Below are 16,674 nucleotides of genomic sequence, written 5' to 3'. Positions count from 1 at the left end.
CCCCCCAGGGACCGAGGAAAACAACGAAGACCCTCTCCACATCGGGGCTCGAACTCGAGGTCGAGGTCTATCGATTAAGGAGGAGAAGTGTCAGAATTTAATCCAGACCCTAGGCATCGTACGTTTGTATTTCAGGAATATTTTGCGGACTGGCGAAAAATAATTATTTTTTTTTAACAGATTCATCGTAGATTATTTGACGGCCGTGTATTAATTTAATCGGCTATTTGTCGACAAATGACATGAGGACTCGGAAAACATACCCCAGCCAAGATTCGAACAGGAAAATATCTCAAAAACACAAATCCAAAGAATCAGCAGTTCAGTAAACTTCTCAGTAGAACAAACACCTTAAAATAATAGGACATGTTTCTTAAGTAGGATAGCCTACACGGCTTATCACGCACTTTGCAACACAGCGTGACAATACACAGATATCGAGGACAGTAAAAAGAGTATTCAACCATGTTCGCTAGCTGTATTCAGAAAGCACTTGTCGTTTATCGCTGTTCTCGGTGCCTTAGACGATGCAAACAAACATATTTTTCTTTAGCAGGACCCATATACTCGAACACAGAACTATTTTCAGGTTAAAGACGTGGTAGTAGGTTGGAACTGAAATTTGTTAAACGTTGGAAAGTGAGATAACTCCTTCCTCACTTCCTCTTTCCATTAACTCAGCTCGTACCCCTTTCTCCGCCTTGCCCGTCTGACCGGCGTATGTATGTATATGAGGTGTGACGATGACTGTGCAGGATGCAGACGGAGGTGGGGGCTCCCGAGGCTAAAATTGAGGTCTCAGTAGGGCTGATAAAAAGGATGCTTGAAGATCAATGCGACCGCACTCTGACACCGAGCCTTACCAGCATTGACTGACTACCTCGCTGCATAACACGTGTTTCCTGGTGCCGGACATTGGATTACTGAGTGTTTTTCACAGGAAGACGTCGTCAAAGATGAATTTCAAAAATTCATGGATTACACCATTAGCCGCACTCCTGTTGCTCATAATATTATCCGAACATGCAACAGCAGTGCCAACAATACCATCTGAAGGAAAAAATCTTCAAGATAATGAAGTCGTTGGAGGAAAGAGCAGTTCTGGAGATGAAGGAAACTGGAATTTTATGATCAGAATGATAGACGATTGTTCTGAAAAGGATTTCTTGTCTTGCGTGGGAGTGAAGGTTGTAACAGCGTTGGACAGAGGAGCCAAAATGTCTGATATACAGGTTATTGATGGTTTATCACTAATCAAGACTCAGGATGTCGACGACGAGAGGAACGGCAGGGCTCTATTAACGGAAGAAGAGCTTCAGAACTCTTTGGACCAGGATCCGACGCAGAAAACATCCAGACTGCTTGAGTACCTTGTGGAAGTCGCGTCCAGGTTCTTCAACAGCCACGCCCTCCAGTTCAAGTTACCTCAGTTCTCCCCCGACCAGGTCCAGAGGGCGCTCCAAGAGGGTGAGTCCCAAATAGAATTATCACATTTCCTACACTTGAGTCACGTCTCTTCTCCAAAACAGCATAAACAGAACTTTCGTAATTATGCTTTTAACTCAACTTTAATAAGATGGTGATGATGCAACATGTAGCACGCATATGGAGACGAAACAACCCGCAACACTCAAGAGAGAGATAGGTGTATATGACGGGAATATATTAAATTAAGTATCAGATAAGCAGAAAGTAAGTCACAGGGTTTACATGGGATTGAACCACCAGTGGCTGTTTTAAACAGAGTTATGAAACTTAGAATTCCACAAAAACGTACACTATCATTCCGTCTGGGCAATTATAACGATCCCGAGCGAGATCGTACACAGTACAATTGCTTAGTTACATCAATTAGCCGTAGGTGATAGGATAATATTAAGATGGGTCTTAATTAAATGTAATATGAGGGTTTGAACTGGGTCCATTCGACCCTGAACAGGGTCGGATGACGGATAATGCCGGCTTCTACAAATCGCGGGGAATTTCTTGGCGAGTTCAGAGACTAAGGAATTCCTGAAAATGCCAATGCTCCAGGGAGTGCGAACAGCATTTTTATTAATACCTTCCTTCCTGTAAAGTAGATAAAGCCATTTGTATTGCGTTTTGAAATTTTAGGGTGTTGGTGAAAGCTGTTTTTTTATATTCTCCTGCACACAAACCAAAGGAAACTTAATATGAAAACCTTGATTGAGCATGGAGGATCTTAAAATTCACACACACACACACACACACACACACACATATATATATATATATATATAGTCGCAACGTAAAGCCAAATTTGATCCAAATGTGCCAAGTTCCTTGGTGAGATAAATCTCCTGGACAGAAGATCATAATTCCTACAGCTTTCGTATTTCTTGTTCTTTGAGAACCTGATTCGATTCTAGGCACGTTTTAATAGCTTCCTCAGTTCCCTTCTCCAGATAAAATCTCCAACAGTATTTTAACGCAGGCCACAACCATTGTCATTACAGTTCACCCCAGTTCATCGCCCACAGTCACTCAGTCGATTATTGGGTGCTGTACCAACAACGCAGTTCACAAAGCACCGTTACGTAAACAAAGAACAGATACACACGTGCGTATAGAATTACTAACCCTCACCTGATTTCCCTCATAGTTGGTGCTACATAGAATTGACCTAGAAAGACAGAACTACTTCTGTTAGAAACCTGATAAGAAAATGGAAGCTAGAAATTATCTTGAACTGAATTAGGCCACTAGGGCAAGTTAGTTTTGTTCATTGTCCAACTGGTCTGTGGTATGTGGGTACCACCTCTGCTGGCAGGATTTGCTTTATCTTGAAAGTGACGTAAGATCCTGACCTCTGACAAGAAAACAGTGAACGCTTCTAATATGACGTCAAACGATGACAAGCGTAAAGTAATCATATTAAAGGAAAGTAAGACATTTCATTATTCGACGTGCATCAAATATAGAATTTGCGTAACATCGGAAGAGATTATGAACGGCGAGCAGGTCGGAATATCTTAAGGGTTGTTCACTGCACGCCTATCACAGGAGAATTTATGAAATCGTGACTCATGTTAATTGATCCATGGGAAGGATGCAAATCAACTAATACATGCAGCACAAACCTGTTCATTTCGACTGGTTCTCACCTTATTTCGCGGGTCACATAATACTCAGGAACAACATTGGCCTTCACCAGTCAAGCGATGCTGACTGTGGACACTGAGTTCCAAAGCAAGGAATTTGCAAGATTAGATCTTACTTCACTTGCAGTCCGTTAAAACCAAATTATAATTTCTGTCAGATCGATAACAAATGAAATATTGCCCTAAGCAACTTTAGGTTTGTTTCATCTGTGAGAGATCGAGACTGGACCGATAGAACAAAGCAGAACCGCTGACTTTACCTGCGTGTGGTAGACAAAAGCTACTTACACACATTAACCACGACACAAACCCATAATTGGATAACGTTACTTTATAATTAAACTCCATTTTATGAACAGAAGTCTAAAGGCCGGTTCAAATTATAGGGGGAATACTTTTTCTTCAAACCTTGTTCCCTTTCTTAATCTCCCTCGTCACTTTCGTACCTTCATATCCTTTAGAAGTCGTTCTAAAATCTGCCTAATGGTAGCCACATTCTTAAAACAGAACATTCTGCCATGTAGCATTGTCACGTAAAATGGACAGTCGCGTCCAATATAACATTGGTATAATGAATCAGTCACAAACACAGATAATCGTAAACTCTATTGAGACAACACAAGATTGAATACTGTACTCCAGCGGAGTACTTGGATCTTCAAACGAGTTCTTTTGCAATTTTGCTAATTAATTGGTTTCGATGTTAATTTATTGAAGGCATCGTTGAAAAGCTACAAATTCGATTTGAGCGTCGTGTAAAGTTTACGTAATGACTGTTCGATATGGACCGAAGTGAAATTATCCTCCTAAAATGAGCCGAGTAAAAAATCCGTCGGTTTGTTTGGGATGAGACATACCGACAGATTTATACACAGCTCATCAATTAATTTATAATTTATAATTTGTATTAATTAAAAATGACGTGTAACAGCATCCTTCTTATAATTATTTATATTTTCAAGTACGAGCCGTCACCCTTTAAATGTTTCAGACCAAGAACTTACATACACCATTCTCTAGGTCTTTATTTTTGGAAGAAAAGGAAAAACGTATTCGGATGTTATTCGGATCGAACCTCGGTCGGATTATCAGCTGATTCACTGAAAGCTAATTTGATTTTCTTCGAAGTCTTCTGCAAAATTCCGGTCAATATTTTGTTATAATTCTATCCTGTACATCATTCATGAAACATTTGTCACTTTAATGTTCTTTTTCTTGGTTATAGCACAATTTAGAATTACACTGTATAACTGATGTTTCGGAGATCCTTACCCCTTCCATCTTCAAGAGGAAATAACTATCTATGACCTCCTTTCGGTCTACAGGTCCATGGAAATAGCACTGTGTTGTACCTTATTCATCACTGATTTACAGCGAGTTTTATAATGTTACTAGTTGAATATCAGCAATGAAAATGATTTGTCCACCTGAAAAATGCTTATGGATTTATCATGTAATCTGATTGTTTTAATTTTTCTTTAGCTCGTGGGAAAAAGAAAATGATGAAGACTCTCCTACCCATTTTGATGGGTATTGGCGCCAAACTGTTACTCGTAATTCCAATTGGAATTGCCATCGTCGGCTTCCTGGCCGTCAAAGCTCTGGTTGTGAGCAAACTGGCCCTCTTAATAGCTGGCTTCTTGGCTCTGCAAAAACTTCTCGGCGGCGGGGGATTGGGGGCTTTGGGAGGTGGAAAGAATGGCTGGTCAACTGGTGGTAGCTCCGGATGGAACACCGGCGGAAGTGGATGGAGCGGTGCCGGTACTGGTGGCTGGAGTACTTCCGGAAGCGGTTCATCTTCTGGCTACTACAGGCGAAGTTTTGACAAGAGCGCGCCAGTTGATGCTCAACAGATGGCATACAAAGCACAGGCACCACAGGACGTCAGCCAGTAATTGAACAGGAACCTTCAAGTTTTCACGGCGATTTGAAATTTGTTTTGTTTTCTCAGTGATGAAACTGTTACACAGATGTTTCGTAGACCGGAAGTACGCATATTTACGTCAGAACGATCATTAATTGCTTCAACTTAAAATTTAAAACAACTAGGATTTCCGAAATGTCGGAATGCTAGTTTATAAATTAACCTATTTCAAATTTTATAATGTAATTATTTATGAATTATGCTGTCTTGCAAAACATGCTTCTGATTAAATCAGTTCTTAAACAACACATTTTAAATGGAAAAATTCCTGTTTTTCTCTGAATAATGGTCCTTTGATGGATAGTGACGTAGGTATCCATGGTCTGAGGAACAAAACATGCGGGAAAACTCAGTTTGCCATAAACATAAATTATTAGACGATTAGAGGCACACTGACAATCAACCGTGAAAACTATATTTGTTTAAATTTGTCAGTCTAATCACAAAAGTTCCTATTAAATATTAAAATATTATTATAATTAACATTTAAATATTTAAAATATATTAAATGATGATCTCTATCGAAATGTTCGATTTACATTAGATCTAATGTAAATCGAACAATAATATTTTAATATTTAATAGGAACTTTTGTGATTAGACTGACAAATTTAAACAAATATATATTTATCACAAAATGACGCAACTTTATCATCTCGTGAAAACTAGCCTATCACAACACTACGTTCATTAAGCAAAAAGTGAAAGAAGGAGTTTACAGTACTTGTTTTGCAAGAAAATTGAATGAAAGAGAAAAGTATTCAAGTCATGCATAATGAATGCATTATGGTTTATTTAGCTGTTGTCATGAAGTTGTGTTACGTCATAAGCTACAGGTGACTTTCACCTTACTTCCCACGTGACTTTCACCCTTACATTAATGCGATAATGACTATCGACATATACGCTTGAATGAATGGAAAACGTTAATGAAGTAAAATATATTCACACGCATTAATTTAAAAGAGGCACTACATAATTAGCATTATATTTATATAAATATTTTATATTGTCTGTGTTTTATTAATTTAAATTTTCATAAAATGTTTAAGTTGTTATTCGTATGGGCTTACGATGTATTTCTCCTAGTCTCTTATACTTATTTTTAAGCACTTTAAGATAAGCACAAAAATCTCCATTAAACAGTGAACTCTTTTGCTTCAATTCAGCTGCTGTTAGCTAAAATAAGAGAAATTAAGTCTTTGTCGAACTCTACAGGCAATCAGAACTGTTTGTGAATTTCCAACATTACAAATTAAGCCTTGCCATAGAACTATACACATAAAAGTTGGTGTCTTAAGTATAAGATTACTCCTGTAAGTGGATAATATCTATTAATTTCTAAAGCAGGAGTATCAGTAAGAGTCCTATTGTGACAATGCCAGTTTATATTTTCCGATTTTGAATATCATATTACACAAAGTGTTCATTTGTACTATTACTTTCTTCTCATTCTAAACTAATTTAAATCATACACGAAAGAACTTCCAAACACAATGGGCCAAAGAGTCTAAGTTATGTATGAACGTGTAAAAGACATTCACTGTTCATTTGTTTTGTAATGCTACCGTTATTAATTTATCATTAATTTAATTATTTGTGTTTTATTTTGTTTGTAGTTTTCTAATTTTTTACGGAATGAAATTTGCATTTCCCGAATATTATTGTTCTACTTAGTAGCCAAGACAAAATCCTGGCATTTGTGGCGCTGATAGCAAACGAGTAAATTTTGTATTGGTGTCCCACGAAAACAAGAATATTCCGAGGTAGCTTTCCACTAATTCAACAGCTTATAGCAAATAATAAATAATAAATAGACTTATAAGCACATTAATGACTTCTAACAGTAACCCACATGCATACCTTCACGGCTGAGACAAAGGTGCGTTAATCTTTTGATGTCAAAAAATGTTGAACGAATTTTTTTCAAGTCTGTTCGTAAATATCGCCATATAATGTGCATGACTGTCCCGTGTTCGACGACATTTCTATAGGCAGTGACGATATTTGATTTTATTTGGTCTATCAAGATTAACTCTCAAAAACACAGAAGAGAGCGTTCATGTTTTTATATATATATACAATAGTTGTTAATGAAAGTTTATTGGCACGACAGAAAAAACATGCAACACTATGTCATATTGTTTTATTTAACCCAAACAGCTACAATTAATCAATTCAAACATTGAAAATAATCATAAATTTTTTTGTAGATATACTATGCGTGCGATCAACAGTAAATCACGTGAAATTCTCCACAGACCTAAAGTATGCAACTGGGTTATCCTAATATTAGAAGTCAGAGTTTATTATTTCAATATCACATATTACATATACCTGCACGTAAAAATGTTCAAAAACTAACTGTTTCACTTCTCATATATGAGATACAAAGTGTATATTTTCACTGATAAGCTATAACACACAATTATCGCCTGTATATGTAACGATATTTCTTAATATAGTTTTAGTGTAGACAGATTTACGACAATTCATGTAAAGTTAACACGTCAAATTAATATAGATTTTATTACGAGGTGCAGTTAAAAAATAAGTTTGGCTTTATCATAAAAATGCATAACTGAGAACATAGCACAGATTAATTATTTAAATTTGCCACCAGTTTACTCAAATTCAGAACTGTTTTAGAGACATATTTAGGGGATTTTTCTCCACTCTCAAATCGCTGTGCCGAGCGCAGTCATTTATTAAATGGCAGCGAATTCCCGGAAGAGAATAATTCATTTTTTGGAACAGTCAGAAGTCAGGTAGTGACTAAATTAGATGATTGTGACTAATGAGGAAATTTAAAACTCAATTTTCAGTAATGAACATACTTCATGAAATAGTCACAAGATTTTCACACTGACTGAGAGTTGGGGTCGATTCTGAATTTCACTAAGGGTAAAATATTACACGACCTGAAAAACCTGGGGGGGGGGGGGGGGGGTAATTTATCTGAGATCAAGTGAGCGAAACTTACTTTTCGAATGCACTTCAAAATGCTCTTCCAATAAAATACTTTAACATGTAAGACATTTTTCTGTAATAAGACATAGTTTGCAGACTATTTATTACATAAGTACATAAGTACGACGCGAAAGATTGTAAATCTTGACTTCCAACGTGCCAAGTACTAACAAAAGTTGTTTTTGTAAGACTCCGTACTAAAATAAATTATTTCAAAGATGTATTAAATTCAGGGTGAAATCCTTTAAAGAACCTTTGATCCCGAATATCAACGATACTCTGTGTAATTATCATATTCTCATTACTGCATGAGAAGGTTGCAGGAGGAATATGGAACTTGTAAAACTGCTAAAACCCAAGGCAAGGCAAGGCACTGCGGATTAAGAATGACTTCTACAACTCTCATCTTAATTACATTTAATAATTCGATTCATACCTGTCAGCAAAGCAGCCGCACTGTCACTAAAAACTTGTCTTTTGCTGACATTAAGAAATGTCCTGCTGCTGTTTATACAAACATCCAAATTACACCCATAATAGACTATTTGAGCGACATGCCCAGTTACTGAACGTTAAAATAGGTAGTACAGATAGTTACCAATGACATAAAAGATTAATAAATTGAGTTAATTCCTACAATTATTTAGCAAGATTTTCTACCGTAAACAATATTTTGCCCACAATACAATTCAGAACTGCATTTGGGTTACTGGTACTTACAATTTTACCATCCTTAATTCTACAATCTGTTACCAAGCGACTACTACCGATGAAAATTACAAGAAAATGCCGTTGACGTCTTGAGATACAGTAACTTTATGACCTTCACGAAATGTCAAGCGTTACGTCGTGGAACTATAATGATATAATGACCAAAATATATTCAACTTAATTCAGTCACGCATTATTTATGCATCACTTAAGTACAAACGCTATAAATAAAAGCAAAGAGACAAAATCACTACCATTTCTTTATTTATCATGGCGGACCGAAGGTACTGCGAGCAGTGAGACTTTTATTCTTGAAATGATAACTCTACGTGTGTGAAAGTTTGTCTATTGAAGTGCTGGAATATTTAAACATATGAAGATTGGCGGCTGAAATTACAAGTGACAAATCGACTCTAAAAATGTTAGGAAATTTATATATGTAAATAACTGGTTTTAGAAGTGTTAAAACATTTATATACATAAGAAACTGGCTGTGAGCGCGATATTCACGAATTTTGAAAGTCTCAATAATAAAAATTAAATATTACTTAGATGTTACTACGTCCAATGTGATGGAAAACTTGATTCTGTCTTAACTATTCAAGTATTAATGTACATTAAATCTGTTTATTGTCATATTTTAATTGAAGAATGAAACTTATATCCAAGAAATGTGCACTGACAATCTCTTGGTATGTATTTTACTCGTTATTGTTCCCAGTGCTTCTCGCAACATATAGGTCTCCGAGTTCGACACTTATCGATAACAAGCATGTCAATCAGAATAGTGAATTACAAGAAACGTCTGTCTTGAACAGTGAAAATAACGTAAAAGTTCTTCGCGATGTTACAGAAACCTCTAGTGGAGATCATCTGACTACAAACACGGCATCAGAGAATTTTTTGGAAAGTCTTCGGGAGCAATGTAAGACACATAGATCAATCTTATTTGTATGTAATAGTCTTAGACTCGTACTGCCAGTTACACATGTACAATCCGCTCCATTACCTGTAGCCTCAGAAGAGATTGTTCAGACAAAAGACGCCAACAGGCAGACACATCTAGAAAACATAAAAGTTCAGAAAAGATTCACACAGCCTTTAGGTTTGACTGACATAGAAACATATATTCTAAAACCTGAACAACATGACGAAACCACTGTTCTTCCAGGGATCGATCATTCTAACTTCAATCACAGACAGAAACAAGGTTCTTTTGCTACAAACGGAGACAGAGAGAATGAAAGAATTCCAAGGCAGCCGTTTGAAGTTTCTGGTCCATCCCGGATGCTGCCAGACGCAGATGACAGCAATCACAAAAAGCCGGATATGTTCAGTAACATGTCTAATCTAAACCACGATAATTCGGAAGATAATGATCTTATGAAGACTGAGAAATCCAAGGAAATACCTTATTCAGAATCCGCAGAGGCAGACATAGAGGATCGATATAAATCTGAGACACCGGGTATATTCAATAATATGGCGTACCGAAACCATATGATGACAAACAGTTCCGAAGACAACGTTTTTAGAAAGACTGATACAGCCGATCAAGATGATTATTCTGAATTCATGCAGGCAAAGGCACATATAAACACTGATTACGATGAAACAGAGGAAAGTGAAGAAAATAGAAGTTTTGAAATGGGCGAAGACGACAGTAAAATGCATTCTGTTGAAGAAGTGGATAAATTAGAGTGTGAATACGAAAATAACTGTTCTGTCGGTGACGTCAGTGCAGAGAATACAAGCGAAATTATCGCAAAAGAAGGGGATGATGGAAAGTCAGACGATATGGAGGATCGATTAAGCAATGATTCAGTGAAAATCTTCAAGAATTCTTTAACTATAAAATTCCCCACTTTCGAAAGAGTTACAAATAAAATAAGAGAGTGGTTTAAATCTGTCTTCGGGACAAAATCCAGGGATGAAGGTAAGATTTGTGTCACTGAAGTCAATGTCTTATGAGCTAATAAAATTTCCTTGATTTCAGGCATCCCGTTGTGTGATAACCTTTGAAATGTAAGATTTGAGATCTTCACAGCTGTGAGTATGAAGATTTCTGTCTTCTGGGTTGTTGCGCTGTGTAGTCTGGTAGATGTTTACCATCGCCCTGATGACGGAGGCAGTATGACCTCTGAAACGTTGGTTAACATCGACCAGACTACACAGCGCAACAACCCAGAAGACAGAGATCTTCATACTCATCGCCCTGATGATGGAGGCAGTATGACCTCTGAAACGTTGGTTAACATCGACCAGACTACACAGCGCAACAACCCAGAAGACAGAGATCTTCATACTCATCGCCCTGATGACGGAGGCAGTATGACCTCTGAAACGTTGGTTAACATCGACCAGACTACACAGCGCAACAACCCAGAAGACAGAAATCTTCATACTCTGATGACGGAGGCAGTATGACCTCTGAAACGTTGGTTAACATCGACCAGACTACACAGCGCAACAACCCAGAAGACAGAGATCTTCATACTCATCGCCCTGATGATGGAGGCAGTATGACCTCTGAAACGTTGGTTAACATCGACCAGACTACACAGTGCAACAACCCAGAAGACAGAAATCTTCATACTCTGATGACGGAGGCAGTATGACCTCTGAAACGTTGGTAAACATCGACCAGACTACACAGCGCAACAACCCAGAAGACAGAAATCTTCATACTCATCGCCCTGATGACGGAGGCAGTATGACCTCTGAAACGTTGGTAAAATCGACCAGACTACACGGTGCAACAACCCAGAAGACAGAAATCTTCATACTCATCGCCCTGATGACGGAGGCAGTATGACCTCTGAAACGTCGGTTAACATCGACCAGACTACAAAGCGCAACAACCCAGAAGACAGAAATCTTCATACTCCGCTATATATTATATGATGAAATAGCCTCACAACTATTACATCAGTGATAAAATTTATAGGTTAAACCGGCGGATATTTACTGGTTCGGATTCTCCTTTGACATATTAGATGATCATTATGAACCTGCAAAGTACTCGATGTTGGTCCTCTAAGTTGTAGCGTCGTGTGTGTTTGAGTTAGATATAAACGTTTCGGAGAAACATATTATTTTCATCTTCAAAACTGAAGATAAAAGCAATATGTTTCTCCAAAATGTTGGTAACTACCTACAAGTCAACATGGCGTTAAAATCCAGAAGACTGACATTGACATTTTAACCGCTGAGAGAACCTCAAATCTCCTACAGAATAAATTAAAATATATATATATATATATATATATATATAAGTTAAAAGCCGCGTCTGTACGGTTTAAATCAAATACAATTTTTGCGTTAAAATACAGATATTTTTTTACATGAGCATGATTACGAAACCAGTTACTGCTATTCTATTCACAATGTGAAAGAAAATGGACTATTTCACACTCCACACTCGCCACACTTTGTGTAACCCCCATTTTCTTTAATATAATCGACAAACTCTGTGAACACTACCCGAAGTTCTGCAATGCTCACCACTGGGCATGATCCTGAGGCAATTACGTTCATCTCATACCTTTTTCATCCAATGCGCCAAAAATGTAACTAAAGTTCTTGCAGTAGAACCCCAAAGATTTGACACCCCTTATAACAAACCCTATCTTTGGACACAACGTAGATCCATTCTCGTTCATCTCTGATCCTCATAACAGTGTTTCAACTAGCGACAAAGTCAGACAACACATCATTGCTTTTAAGTTATTACGTCATTGTAAAAATAACCAACTTAAAATAATATCAGTAATGTCTGTTATTTGTTTTTCAGCTCGAGGAAAACTGAAGAAAATCTTGAATCCCGTGATTCTTGGACTCGTGGTCAAAGGTGTAATTGTACTGGCGTCGGTAATTGGACTGGCTATGAAACTCATCGCAGCGAAAGCCGTCATCTTCAGCCTGGCATCTGTCATTTTCATCGCAGTCGTGGTTTTCAAAAAATACAGCGCCCCCCAAGGTGGCACCATATATGTCCACAGAAATGGGGGTGCAGGCTATAAACACGGCAACTCGTGGGATAAAGAAGGTTATGGATCGATTAATCATCCTCATCGAATTTCAAAGGACGTCAGTGGCTACCAAGCGTGGGATTATTCAACACCTGCAGCTCCGTTTGACAGGCAATACCAGTACTACAACAGCTATTACAGGCCAAACAATGCTTTGTACACGACAACAATTAGCCCGTACATCACTTGAAATATTAAGTGACCACTCCTTTCAAGAGGGCTAATCTATTAAGAATTGTCAATGCGTTATCTACACTGGCCTGCATAACTAATTGTACTGTAGGTATTACATTGCTTAGTCATAAATGGTTTTTGTATTTGGTTAAGTGCACGTTGTTTAGATTTCTAGCTGTAGATTATACCAACATTTCAAAGGGAAATAGTGCTTCCTTCTTCAGGGATAAATTGGTGATACTATGACCATCCGAAACGTTCTTATATAGCCAGTAATCTTCACTGAACAGTTTATTACTATCTAAACCCCAAAGAACGTTTCAAATGAAAGCTATATGGAACTACTTTACTTGTATAGATTAGTCATTTTTTATTTCATATAGTTATATAAATGCTTCGTACGATGAGCCCCGTTCTTAGAAAACATTAACCAATTTTGGTAGAAAAAATATATGTTTATATTGGACTGACTGACAAAATCTACACGATCAGTTTCAGTACAGACTTTCAACAGAATTACCTAATTTCGTTTAAATTTAGTGCGTTTAGAAATGAATAATGAAAACAACACACTTATTATTTAATTGAACGCGATTTTTGCGATATATTTTTTCCTTCTAACTATTTGGTTAATGTTGCTGGCAGGGGGTATTCAATCATATATTGTTTAAAGCATAATGCGGTCTGTTTAACGTCTACAACCCGAGTCACTACTGCGTTAAGATAATAATAAAATGAAGTGTTTGATCCGAAAAATACAATACCTTATGTGTCTGTTAAAAAATTAAAATGCCTTGTTCTTCTTGCATTATTTCATAAATTTACAGGTGTGTGTAGAATATTAAAATTAACTGAGACTTATTAAAGTTGTGTGATACATAAAATAAGCGATGGAATTATTTGAATTTAATTCTAATAAAACCCAGACCATAAACGAGTGTTTTGGCTATTAAACAGGTAATGATACACAGGCGATGACGTCACAAATGCAACAGGCCAGGATCTTTCAGGCCGCGTACGTCTTGGAAAAGAAGTCTGACTTCGTGGCCTAAATCCGACTGCAGATTCACTATGATTGCCAATGCGGAAACGAAAAGACAGCAACAATTCTGCAGGTCTGTGTCACGCGCTGGACTTCACATCACGAAGACATTCTTCTGAATTAAAGCACGAGAGGCCATTCTGTCCTTCCAGTATAATTACTTTTACGAAACGTCCGAAATCGAATTATGCAAAATAATTACAATAAAAATGAAGTGAATTTATTACGTGGCCAGACGAATTATTGAACAGACAGCTAAATTTATAAAAAGTTACCAAATAAATTATTTAAATAAAAAATTACCCGGTAAATAAAGAAATATCGAAACTGAAAAATGAATAAGATTAAACTCATTAATCAATCAAATAATGAATGGGTATAATTAAAAATAAATAAATTACTTGGCATATTGATTAAACGTGAGTTTAAAACAAATTAACTACTAAAATGTTAAATACGAAAGCAAACGTGGCAAAATAAATAAATTACTGTAGAAATAAACAGAGACATTACCAAATTATAAACAGGTACATGGCTACATGAACAGATAGCTAATGAAATAAATAAATTACCTAATTGAAAAATATATGTAAACAAATTAGCTAGGTAGCTATAAATGATTGAATGAGTACGTAAATAAATAAATAATATATTGGCTCTGAAATGCGTCTGGTATAAATCTGAATACCACTGTTTCTACCATTTCTCTCAGAGCTTCAAGGGATCATGTATCATAAATGGAGAGTGGGTAAGAATTTTTAAAGGGACGACAATTGTCCTATTCCGATAAAATCATTTATGGGGGATCATGAAAGTATATAAGGTGCTTACGAATATTATAATTTATTTATTTATAGTCCATTTAACGACACTTTCTTCAGTAGCTCAGACCATAGAGCGACGATGAAAGTATGATAGTGAACAATGAATTGGAAAGAGTTTGCACGTAGGGACTGAAGAAAATCACGAAAAACCTCAATCAGGATAGCCGGTCTTATGGAAGAGATGACAAATACTACTCTGACAGCAATGGAAATATTATCTTAGCTCATTAACCGTTCCTGTAATGTCATATATCTACCTGGTCTGACCATCGCAAGTTGTTAGCATAGTAGACAAATCTTCGACTTGTAACCGGAAAGTTTCCAGTTCGAATTATGAGTAGATTTACAAGCCTACCAGCTATACTCACCAAAGTTTCTCAGCGTTACCATGGTCTCTCCAGAAGAATCATCTTGAAATATATTTCACCATTATCACGCTATAACCGTCTCCTGCCCAATCCTCAGATACTTGCCATTCTTACTCGTATTTCAGTCTTTTTCATTGCTGTTGAAACTGTGTCGGTAGGGGACCTAAGAACCACCTAATTATGACATCTAAGGAAATGCGACTCCTTATGAAATTTGTGAAAGAATTTATAGAGTTTACACTGCGAGAACTTCATTGTGAATTCAAAAGATGTAACACAAATGCCTTAATGTCAGTGAATACCTTTCAAATATTATATTACATAATTTACAACAGAATACAAGTGGAAAACTCTACAATTCAGTCTAATTTGTCGAATTATTGTCTCATTTAAATGACTCTTTAGATAGATTTATAAATATGTTATTTAATTGTGTTCTAGTACAGACTTTAAATAGCATAGATTTTAACGGAAAATTACAAGAAGTTATGGATAACAAGGACTTTAAACGAGACAATAACTTCTTATTTAAAGATAAAATATACTGAAAAAACCCACAAATATTTTCATTTAGATTTGTCAGTAATGTGGCTAAGATTCAAACCCGGTTAACAACCGAATATACGTCCACAACGTTATCGAATCGATACAAAGATGTAAAACGTACCCTACAGATGAAAATAAATTGTGTTAGCTTTCGTTATGATGACAATGAATATTCTGGTTTTACGATAAGTGATTTATTTATTTATTATTATTTGTAGTGTTCTGTCTGACGACAGGTCCATATGAACAGGATCCTTCCATCCTTTTCTCGGACTGGGACCTGTTCATATACGTTCTTGGCAGATGATCCAGAAGTGGTTTGCCATTGCCTTCTTCTGTGTGTGAATGGAGTAATTGTTGGGATGCCACGGAGGAAAACTCCGTGTTGCCTAGACCACGGCCTTGCCCAACAATTGAACAACTACTGATTCCCCCAAAAAGTTCTTGTACCATGCAGTTAGTAATATTTATGTAGGATTTAATGTTTTAACGGCGGTGAGTCTGAAGATGGCTGTCTTCTGGGTTGTTACGCCGCGTAGTCTGGTAGAAGTTTACCGACGTTTCAGAGGTGCTTTATGCCTCCATCATCAGGGCAAATTTAATCATTTCTTTGATGTAGAAGCTTCATTATTAAATCTGATTTAGATAGGCTTTGATTTTTAAAGTATTTAAGTAATACTCGCAGTAACTGGTATAATTGGTTCATTGGTATCAAACAACGAAAGATACTGGCACCTCCAAATGATATTCATCCCCAGTTGTGACCTTCAAAACCTAGAGTCCACGGCCTACTCGATTGCAGACGTGATGTATCGCCACATGGCTTCTGCAATTAGGAATCTTATGTTGTCCTGACTCCTGGTGACAAGATGCCAAATCCGATAACCCCCTTCCTTGCAATTCTCGTCACACCCATTTACAATAAAAGCCTGAGAAGTGACATGAAGACGGACTAATACTAT

The 16,674-nt window shown here is 36.9% G+C and overlaps 2 protein-coding genes and 1 long non-coding RNA gene across 5 annotated transcripts in view; 2 read left to right on the top strand and 1 right to left on the bottom strand.

The window, feature by feature from the left end:
- The window catches only part of LOC110829473 (uncharacterized), a 414,372-nt gene that overhangs the window by 236,311 nt on the left and 161,387 nt on the right, over positions 1 to 16,674 (bottom strand). The gene's annotated exons all lie outside the window — the stretch shown is intronic.
- Positions 794 to 8,244, top strand: LOC110829464 (uncharacterized). Its single transcript, XM_022063194.2, has 2 exons — positions 794 to 1,467; positions 4,605 to 8,244. Exons 1-2 carry the CDS (start codon positions 957 to 959, stop codon positions 5,015 to 5,017), a joined length of 924 nt encoding a protein of 307 aa, XP_021918886.1. The 5' UTR covers positions 794 to 956; the 3' UTR covers positions 5,018 to 8,244.
- Positions 8,599 to 13,782, top strand: LOC147873681 (uncharacterized). Its single transcript, XM_087350628.1, has 2 exons — positions 8,599 to 10,663; positions 12,521 to 13,782. The coding sequence occupies exons 1-2, from the start codon at positions 9,379 to 9,381 to the stop codon at positions 12,946 to 12,948; spliced, it is 1,713 nt and encodes a 570-aa protein (XP_087206754.1). The 5' UTR covers positions 8,599 to 9,378; the 3' UTR covers positions 12,949 to 13,782.

Source organism: Zootermopsis nevadensis, unplaced genomic scaffold (genome assembly GCF_977971745.1).
Source record: "Zootermopsis nevadensis isolate Lab colony 2312 unplaced genomic scaffold, Znev_1.0 Znev_ptg000017l, whole genome shotgun sequence".
Lineage (NCBI taxonomy): Eukaryota > Metazoa > Arthropoda > Insecta > Blattodea > Termopsidae > Zootermopsis > Zootermopsis nevadensis.
The sequence above is the reverse complement of the archived record's forward strand: the minus strand, read 5'-3'. Positions and strand labels throughout refer to the sequence as shown.

Excerpts from the sequence above, each read along its gene's own strand:
- LOC147873681 (XM_087350628.1), top strand. The coding sequence starts at position 9,379 with ATGAAACTTATATCCAAGAAATGTGCACTGACAATCTCTTGGTATGTA. Across the intron at positions 10,664-12,520 it reads GACAAAATCCAGGGATGAAG|CTCGAGGAAAACTGAAGAAA; the intron begins GTAAGATTTGTG and ends TTTGTTTTTCAG.
- LOC110829464 (XM_022063194.2), top strand. The coding sequence starts at position 957 with ATGAATTTCAAAAATTCATGGATTACACCATTAGCCGCACTCCTGTTG. Across the intron at positions 1,468-4,604 it reads CCAGAGGGCGCTCCAAGAGG|CTCGTGGGAAAAAGAAAATG; the intron begins GTGAGTCCCAAA and ends ATTTTTCTTTAG.